Source organism: Somniosus microcephalus, chromosome 11 (genome assembly GCF_052327205.1).
Source record: "Somniosus microcephalus isolate GS21.2 chromosome 11, FLI_Smic_1.0, whole genome shotgun sequence".
NCBI lineage: Eukaryota > Metazoa > Chordata > Chondrichthyes > Squaliformes > Somniosidae > Somniosus > Somniosus microcephalus.
In genome coordinates this window covers 178354616-178365313 of record NC_140997.1, presented here as the reverse complement: position 1 = coordinate 178365313, position 10698 = coordinate 178354616, and the positions used below count along the sequence as shown (strand labels likewise).

At 44.0% G+C, this 10698-nt stretch overlaps 1 protein-coding gene across 1 annotated transcript in view; it reads right to left on the bottom strand.

Annotated features, from left to right (window-relative positions):
- Nucleotides 1-751: 751 nt before the first annotated feature.
- LOC147111027 (chemokine-like protein TAFA-4) overlaps nt 752-10698 on the bottom strand; it is a 138673-nt gene continuing 128726 nt past the window's right edge. Inside the window, exon 5 of the mRNA XM_085999993.1 lies at nt 752-1198. Within this exon, the coding sequence (XP_085856119.1) occupies nt 1056-1198 (143 nt within the window). The 3' untranslated portion in view covers nt 752-1055. The remainder of the gene's footprint in view (nt 1199-10698) is intronic.

Sequence of the window (10698 nt, the reverse complement as noted above, 5' to 3'; positions counted from 1 at the left end):
GTATGGGTGTATGCACCAAGGGCCTGTTGTCATGGGTACAAGCTGGCTTGGTGAGGCATGCTCACCTGTCTGAAAGATCACCAGCCACCACTGATCATAAGCTTACATAAAAAACTGACTCCGTTTATTTTTCCAATTTTGGGTTTTATAGTCACAGAAATGGCTCTGTATAAGGACAGTACATATATTCAGGTAACATACCAATCATCAGTAACATGGAATCATTTCACCGCACATCCAGAGTTGAGGAATAAGATACAAACTGTCATATTTTCATTAATAGTTTTAACGCTGGAACTACTGTCAGTTTTCATATTGCCTGGTAGCTTCCATGGTACTATAATAATTCGAAAATAGATGTATAATGATATTGTAATATATTATACTATGTAAAATATATGCTAATTGTATTCTGTGTTTCCTCCCCTGTCGTTACATACGTGTAATACATGATAATAAAGGTAGGTGAACTAGAATCAATAAAGTAAGACCAGAATAAAACCTTTTCAGGATAAAAACAGGTTAAATTCCAACATTAACAGTCAAGCTGTCGACAGAGAGGATTGTGACTAGAGATATATTGTGCTACTTTTTGTAAACAATTATTATTTATGTTTCAAAGAGGATTCACTTCATTTTAAGGTTAGCTTCATTTTCCAACATCCACTATTTATGTGATTTTATTAGATTTTTCCCTGAAACAAAATTATACAGTCTGTGTAAAATTTCATATTAAATATTGGATGTTGCTATTTGGATAGCTTCATAAACTCCCCAAATTATAAATTTATCTTTGTTCAGTCCAATATTTTACTGAAGCTTATGTTCACACCATTTGTTTTACACAGTTTTCCTCAGCAATATCATAAATGAGTCTGAATAAATTATTAATGGTAGACAAATATAGCCATGAATATTCTGATGCTTAACACTGCTATTTCTAGCCGACAGAAGGTGACAGCTTTGATTTTTATTATTTCAGTAATAGAGCAGAATCTTTAGGTGAATTGTTTTATGACTTGGCACTTAAGATCAGTGTACAATAAGGCTGGCTGCTAATTCAATTTACTTGCCTTGGTGGTTTTGACCTTGTTGCCACTGCTGCAGGACCATCCGGAAAGGTCTGGAAGAACCTTGCATTCCTCACCCTCTAGGCAAGGATTCATATGGCACCACCACTTCTGCATCACTACGGAGGCTAGAAAAGAATTGAAAAAAAAACGATTCCAGGTTAGTGACGGGTAATTAACAAATGACCCCCTTATGCATACAAATAGCATAAAGCAAGTGAAATGGCTTAGATTTCATTATTTCAGTTATAGACAGAGCCTTGAACAGAGTAGCTATTAACTATCATTTACTTCATTGTCTGGCTGTTAAGGTCAATTTATTTTTATGACCGGGGTTTTGAGCTCCATTTACTAGGCTTATGGTTCTAACCAAGGTAAATGGGTCATATTTATAGGTGAAGATTACCTGAGTTCCAACTGTGAAATGAGGTGATTCTACCATTCCACTAATACATTCATTTATAGAATGTAAAGCTCATTGGTTTTAATTTTGCTTCCCTTCCCCATTCTTTTTTTAAATTCCCTCACAGCTACTCATCTCTGCAGCAACTTTCTTCAGCTTCGATACCGTGGATTCTCCAACCCCGGGATATACAACTCAATGAGAAAAGACATTTTCCTACAACAGAAAATCTCTCCTCCCCACCCCTAGGAATGGTCCAGCTCAACTCTGACAAAAGTTAGAAGATATATTGGCAAATGGGTCACAGTATCATCTTTTGCTAGGACCTGAATTAGTGATCGCAAAACTGTTACATAAAGGTACAAGCATTTTTTAGTTATAGTATATACGAACATGAAGAAAAGTGAGGGTGAGGTAAGGACTGATGTGAATGAAATATGAAGCAGCTGTCCTGCAGTTTTTTTACATGTCGGTAGAAGCTTTTTTTTTTGCAGGTTACAAAAGTGAAGGAATTCCTGTGAGATGTGGTTCATTCCGTGTGTCTTTTATTTAAATGGGCTCAATGCTTCCAGTAATAAGTGAGGAAGTATTGAACAGAAAGGAACACATTACCAAGTATTTTAACAATAAAGGATTTGTTTAGTCTGGTGCCAAACTAAAGTGAAAGAGCCATTACCAGACCCCATTAGAGTTCATCAGTGATAGTGTGTCAGATTTCACATACATTCATTAAGTAATTATCCTTTCACCTTTGTATAATGGTACTAATGGAAATAGAGCTCCACATTCATCTTATGGAAAAGGCAGCCTGTTCAAAGGGATTTCAAGAGGAAAGTATAATCAGTGTGATTACCCGTGTTTGTGGTTTCCAGCACAATTTCTACCAATTTAACACAGATCTTTAAATTCAGTACTGGAAAAGGGAAAATTAATGGGGGATTTACATTGTGTGGTCTCTTTTGCCCTTCTTATCCTAGATACCTCAGCTTTTGTATTTTAGCCATGATGTGGAGATGCCGGTGTTAGACTGGGGTGGACAAATGTCACACTCACGCCCATCATAATGAAGTCTTAGCCCACATCAAAGCCAGTGTTCCTGCCTCTCTTGACCAACACCAGTTTGCCTATCGTGCAAACAGATCAACGGAGGATGCAATCACAACTGCTCTACACTCGGCACTGAATCACCTAGATGGTAAGGAGACCTACATCAGAATGCTGTTCATAGACTACAGCTCAGCATTCAACACTATCGTCCCCAACAAGCTGGCCACCGAACTCCAAACTCTTGGCCTGAACACTTCCCTCTGCAACTGGACCCTGGACTTCCTAACAAACAGACCCCAGTCTGTCAAATTAGGTAACCACACCTCCCCCCCCCCAACCCTGAACACGGGGGCCCCACAAGGATGTGTGCTGAGCCCCCTCCTCTACTCCCTCTTCACCCACGACTGTGTGGCTGTTAATGGTTCCAACACCATCATCAAGTTTGCGGATGACACCACGGTAGTAGGCCAGATCACCAACAACGATGAGTCAGCCTACAGGGAGGAGGTCCAGCATCTCGTGAAGTGGTGCGCCGATAACAACCTGGCTCTGAACATCAAGAAAACCAAAGAAATCATTGTGGACTTCAGGAAGTCCAAAGGCGGAAGTCACACCCCCATCCACATCAATGGGGCTGTGGTGGAAAGGGTGGACAGCTTTAAGTTCCTCGGAGTCCACATCACGGAAGACCTCTCCTGGTCCCTCAACACCTCCTCCCTGGTGAAGAAGGCCCAGCAGCGCCTATATTTCCTAAGCAGGCTGAAGGGATGTAACCTGTCACCCCTGATCCTCTCTAACTTTTACCGCTGCACTATAGAGAGCATCCTGACAAACTGTATCACAGTATGGTATGGCAGCTGTAGCTACTATGACCAGAAAGCCCTGCAGCGGGTAGTCAAAACTGCCCAACGCATTACCGGCACCCGGCTACCGACCATAGAGCACATATACCAGAAACACTGTCTACGGAGGTCACGGTCCATCATGAAAGACCCTACCCACCCCAGCCACAGTCTGTTTGCCCTCCTGCCATCTGGGAGACGCTACAGATGCATTCGCACCCGTACGACCAGATTTAGGAACAGCTTCTTTCCCAGGGCTGTCATCCTACTGAACTCCACAAATAAACTCTAAAGCCTGCACATCTGCCAATGCACTTTATTATGGTTATGTTTATGTTAATATAATACAAGCCAAATGTATGTTGAATGTTTAAATGTCTTAATCCAAATGTACACTCTCGGGAGCCGCAAGCCTACATTTCGTTGTACTGCATTTGTGCACTAACAATGACAATAAAAGTTGATTTGATTTGATTTTGATTTTGATTTGAAGTCACACAACACCAGGTTATAGTCCAACAGCTTTATTTGAAATCACAAGCTTTCGGAGCGCTGCTCCTTCGTCAGGTGAAGTGAAGAGAAGCAGTTGGACTATAACCTGGTGTTGTGTGACTTCCTACATTTGTCCACCCCAGTCCAACACCGGCATCTCCACATCATGGCTACTATCGACACCACAAACTGCCGGCTCAAAGTGGAGAGGATCTCCAAGAAGATCACGCATATAGACACAGACATCAAGTTTCTACAGAGATGCAAGAAAGCAGACAAGATCCCGAAAGGACTACAGATCACGAACCCACTCAAGTCGAACTACAACACAGACTACGCTGAGAGACTCTGCCGTCGTACCTCTCGCACACTCCTCAACCATCTCATACACCAGCTCTACAGCAGACGCCGCAACCTCGAAACCAAGATAGAGTCCATGTTCTCAGCTTGTGCTCAGGACACAGCAGACCAGCTACGAGACACCGCCAAGCAGACGAGGCAACGGAACTACACTGCCTCCATGCTCACCAAGAACAGAAAGCTTGAGAAACTCGGCATCACCACCAGCAGCAACCAAGCCTCCCCCGGTACCACGGTTGGAACCACAGGGAAGGCCATCGTCAACTTGTCCAACCACACCCTTCAACCAAACAAAATCGAAGTTCTCAGCCGAGGGCTCAATTTCTGCCCCACCACCAAAATGGACCCCATCGGCCTCGCGGCAGACACAGAGGAATTCATCAGGAGAATGAGGCTCCGGGAATTCTTCCACAAATCCCAAGATGTCAGCATCGAACCCAATGAGACAATCAATGATCCGGAACAGCAGACAGAAGGATCCGCGGTGCAGCAACCGAAGAAGAAAGTGTCAAATTGGACCCCTCCGGAGGGCCGCTGCCCTAAGCTTGACATGTATGCTCAAGCTGTCAGGAGATGCATCAATGCCAGGTTCATCAGCCGCACTCACAAGACAGTCCAGAATGTCACCCGAGCACAACGCAACGCCGTCCACGCTCTCAAAACCAACCACAACATCATCATCAAACCAGCAGACAAAGGAGGAGCCATCGTCATACAGAACAGAATGGACTATTGCAAAGAAGCATACCGACAACTGGACAACCAGGAACACTACAGACAGTTACCCGCAGATCCGACCAAAGAACACACCCGCCAACTCAACAGACTGATCAAGACCTTCGATCCAGACCTTCAGAGCATCCTATATGCTCTCATCCCACGTACTCCCCGCGTGGGAGACTTCTACTGCCTCCCAAAGATACACAAAGCCAACACACCCGGACGTCCTATCGTATCAGGCAACGGAACCCTGTGTGAGAACCTCTCTGGATACATCGAGGGCATCCTGAAACCCATCGTACAGGGAACCCCCAGCTTCTGTCGCGACACTACAGACTTCTTACAGAAACTCAGCACCCACGGACCAGCTGAACCAGGAACACTCCTCGCCACGATGGACGTCTCGGCACTCTATACCAGTATCCCCCACGATGACGGCATCGGTGCGACATCCTCAGTACTCAACACCAACAACAGCCAATCTTCAGACGCCATCCTACAACTCATCCGCTTCATCCTTGACCACAATGTCTTCACCTTCGACAACCAGTTCTTTACCCAAACACACGGAACAGCCATGGGGACCAAATTCTCACCCCAATACACCAACATCTTCATGCACAAGTTCGAGCAAGACTTCTTCGCTGCACAGGACCTCCAACCAACGCTATACACCAGATAAATCAATGACATTTTCTTCCTATGGACCCACGGCGAAGTATCACTGAAAAGACTACACGATGACATCAACAAGTTTCATCCCACCATCAAACTCACCATGGACTACTCCTCAGAGTCGGTTTCATTCTTGGACACACGAATCTCCATCAAAGACAGACACCTCAGCACTTCACTCTACTGCAAGCCCACGGACAACCTCACGATGCCCCACTTCTCCAGCTTCCACCCTAACCACGTTAAAGAAGCCATCCCCTATGGACAAGCCCTGCAAATACACAGGATCTGCTCAGACGAGGAGGAACGCGATAGACACCTACAGACGCTGAAAGACGCCCTCGTAAGAATGGGATATGGCGCTTGACTCGTCGATCGACAGTTCCGACGGGTCACATTAAAAATCGCACAGACCTCCTCAGAAGACAAACACGGGACACAATCAACAGAGTACCCTTAGTCGTCCAGTACTTCCCCGGAGCGGAGAAACTACGCCATGTTCTCCGCAGCCTTCAACATGTCATCGACGACGACGAACACCTCGCTAAGGCTATCCCCACGCCTCCACTACTCGCCTTCAAACAGCCGCCTAACCTCAAACAGACCATCGTTCGCAGCAAATTACCCAGCTTTCAGGAGAACAGCGACCACACCACCACACAACCCTGTCACGGCAACCTCTGCAAGACATGCCAGATCATCAACACAGATACCATCATCACACTTGAGGACACCACCCACCAGGTACATGGTACATACTCATGTAACTCGGCCAACGTTGTCTACCTCATACGTTGCAGGAAAGGATGCCCCGGAGCATGGTACATTGGCGAGACCATGCAGACACTGCGACAACGGATGAACGGACACTGCACAACAATCGCCAGGCAGGAGTGTTCGCTCCCAGTTGGGGAACACTTCAGCAGTCAAGGACATTCAGCCTCCGATCTTCGGGTAAGCATTCTCCAAGGCGGCCTTCGAGACACACGACAACGCAAAATCGTTGAGCAGAAACTGATAGCCAAGTTCCGCACTCATGAGGATGGCCTCGACCGTGATCTTGGGTTCATGTCACGCTACATGTAACCCCACCTGACGTAGAGTCATCCAGACTCGAGTCGTCGTTGGCTTGTTCTCTCTGCACAGATGCGGCCGGACCTGCTGTGATTTCCAGCAAAGTTTTTTGGGTTTTTTTCTGTTTTTCATACAGACCCCAGCATCTGCAACATTTGACCCCTTGTGACCCCACCTCATTGTTCTTTGATGTAATGTTTTCCTGACTGACCTGTTTGGACACCATTCACACCTTTGATTGCTGTGATTATCTCTCTGCCGAGGTGTGATAAAGGGCAGTTAGAAAGATTACCTGTAATCATCTGGCAGTTTTCTCTGACTATATATGCTGTGCCTGTATGCTTCTCTTCACTTCACCTGACAAAGGAGCAGCGCTCCGAAAGCTTGTGATTTCAAATAAAGCTGTTGGACTATAACCTGGTGTTGTGTGACTTCCTACATTTGTATTTTAGATTACTCTAATGGGTGGGTGTTTAACTCTTCATGGTCTTGAAAATATCTTCACTGACCCTGATGAATAGGTGAGCTTTTAAATAAAGTTCCCAGAATAACAAACAGAAATCCCCTCTTTAAAGTTTTTGTTGGCTATTGAACCTATCCTGTGTCCTCATAAGATCTTTCTCATATCTTCAGTTAGTGGCAGAGCATCACAGCACCAGACCTCATTTCAGACTATCAAGCAAATTTACTGAACAATAGTTGAGCAAGCAAATAAACAGTAATATTATGCATATATATATATATATATATTTACAGTAGATATACTAAACTAGTTCCTCAAAAGGAAAATAATAATTGTTCACAATCTCTATGCTAAACTGTTATTTTAGTTAACCATTATATACAGAGGAGTGGGGAGTAGAGATATTGGACAAGATAAAAGTAGATAGAAAGGAAGTGCTAAATAGGTTGGCAGCAGTCAAAGTTAACAATCACCCGGTCTAGATGGGATGCATACTAGGTTGCTGAGGGAAGCTAGGGTAGAGATAGCAGAAGCTCTAACCACAATCTTTCAATCCTCCTTGGTTATGGGCGTGGTGCCAGAGGACTAGAGGATTGCAAATGGTAAGATCCTGATCAAAAAAGGGAGGAGGGATAAACCCAGTAACTAGAGGCCAATCAGTCTAAAGTCAGTGGTGGGGAAACTACTAGAGACCTGATTGAATTCTTTGATGAAGTAACAGAGAGGGTTAATGAAGGTAGTGCAGTAGATGTTGTATATATGGACTTTCAAAGGGCATTTGATAAAGTACCACATAACAGGCTTATCCGGAAAACTGTTTCTTTTGGCAAATGGGTGGGTAATCAAAGATCATAGATTAAAAATAATTGGCAAAAGAACTGGAGGGGAAATGAGGAGAGTTCTTTTCACACAGCGGGTGGTTAAGATCTGGAATACACTACCTGAAAGGGTGGTGGAATCAGATTCCATAGCAACTTTCAAATGGTAATTAGACATGTACTTGAAGAGGGCTAATTTTCAGGGTTATGGGGAAAAAGCTGGGCTGTGGGACTATATTGGACAGCTCTTTCAAAGAGCACGATGGGCCAACTGACCTCCCTCTGTGCTGTAAGATTTTATGATTCTATTAATAGGACCATCACAACCCACTACAAGCGTCTGATCATCACAAACCAGTATAGTTATTCTTTTCTACTATAAGCCTTACAAACTGTGAGAGCTAAATGCCTGATGTATCTCTACAAAAGTTCTAAACGTTCAGTTTAGAAGAAGCTGAAAGTCATACATTTCAGTGACCCAATCACACACCATTATTTATGTTTGAATTATGTGCGTTGCTCCTCTCTCAAGCTTATAGCCTTGGAGAAAAGCAAATAAAACTTCACATTTATATCAAGTTTGGCCAAGGATGTTGACATGAATCTTGTCCTTCATGTGGAAAGACTTATGAAATAATACTGGGCAGCCTGCTGGTGGCGCTGTCCAGGGAGAGTATAAATACTCGGGCATGGGCCCAGCTTGCTCAGGACATTCTTTAACAGGAACTAGTGAAGGACACAACTAGATCTCCATGTTGAAAACCAGTTGATTAAAGCCTTGTTTAATACTCAGACCAAGTGCCTAGTAGTTTTCTTACGCTAGATGTCATCTTTTAATATAGCTGTTTTTAAACTCAATGGCCAAGAAATACACGCAGAAGGATGTAGACCCAGTCACGACTCATCCCCCAATCTGGCCACGGTCTCAGACTGAACCAGACAGTTTGCACAGGCATCCTATTTGACCTTGGGCTGAGCTTCTGACCTCATATCCTCTCCATCACCAAGACCACCTACTTTCACTTCCATAATATCGCCCGTCTCTGCCCCTGCCTCATCCCATCTGCTGCTGAAACTCTCATCCATGCTTTTGTTACCTACAGACTCGACTATTCCAATGCTCTCAAGGCCGGCCTCCCAGTTTCCACCCTTTGTAAACTTGAGCTGTTCTAAAACTCTGCTGCCTTTATCCTAACTCACACCAAATCCTGCTCGCCCATCACCCGTGTTTACTGACCTATATTGGCTCCAGGTCAGGAAATGTCTTAATTTTAAAATTCTCATCCTAGTGTTTAAATTCCTCTGTGGCCTCGCTCCTCCCTATCTCCGTAACCTCCTCCCACCCCACAACCCCCCCGAGATTTTTGTGCTCCTCCATTTCTGGCCTCTTGCGCATCCCCGAATACTTTTGCTCCATCATTGGCGGCCGTGCCTTCAGCTGCCTAGGCCCTAAGCTCTGGAATTCCCACCCTAAACCTCTCTCTCCTCCTTTAAGACACTCCTTAAAACCTACCTCTTTGACCAAGCTTTTGGTCACCGATCCTCATATCTCTTTATGTGGCTCGGTGTCAAATTTTGCCTGATAACACCCTTGTGAAGCGCCTTGGGACATTTTACTACGTTAAAGGCACTATATAAGTGCAAATTGTTGTTGTAGATAGTTCAGATGAGGGTTGTGCACTGGATGCGACACAACACACAAGGATGCCAGATAAGTCAAAGGTAAAAGTGGGATCTGACAATGGGAAGCAGAGGATCTACAGAAGTCATCCTAGCTCTAGAGCTCTAGAGCCTGTGGACTTAGATTCCTGCAGCCCCACTTTCAAAAGAATGCTGAATGAGCCACTAAGGACCATTAGGAGGACCTGAGACAAATAGCAGGGATCATGGCAGTGTCCAAAGACATTCTCAGTGCCAATAGCTGAAATAAAGAATAGATTTGCCTTTCTAATCTAGGCTTTATTAACTTTAAAAATCCAGTAGCACATCTTTCAACACCAGTCTCCAACTATGACTGGAGAGAACTGAATTTAAGATGGCCACCACAAATCACCTGACATCCACTACCAATGAGTTTACAGCATATATCTCAAGGTAGAAACAAACAACCAATTACAATACTTCTTACTAACACAGAGAGCAACCACCCCATTCACCAATCACAATACTTCTTATTAAACATAGGAAATAATCACCACATTCACCCCTCCTTTTAAAACATGCTCCAACCTAAAACAACCTTTACAATTTATAATTAATTTATTTACAACTAAAATACAAATATAATATTTCAACAATTTTAAAACATTACTATCAATTTAAAAGTCCATTTTCAATCGGTCGACCGGATATCTTGTTCGTGTCGGCCTTCTTAACCTTGGTGAAATTCCTTGCCCTCCCACACCCGGAGACACCGAAGTATCTTCTGCAGGAAGGCTATCCATATCCCGATTATCAACGGTTTCCGGATTGGAAATCCCATCAGGAAGTAAACTAGGACGGTCATGAACATCCATCAAAGGCTGACTAATAGAAGTATAATTATCTGCAGTAGGATTGGAAATATTCGTAGTATCTATAACAACATCCACATTATCTGAATCGTGACTATTATTAGTATCCTCAGAAGAGGGCTGGCCACCACAAGGAGCCAAATCTTTAATTGAAACAGTACTTTCTTTCCCATCTTGGAATCGAATATGAGCATATTGGGAATTTGCCTCCAACAGCTCCA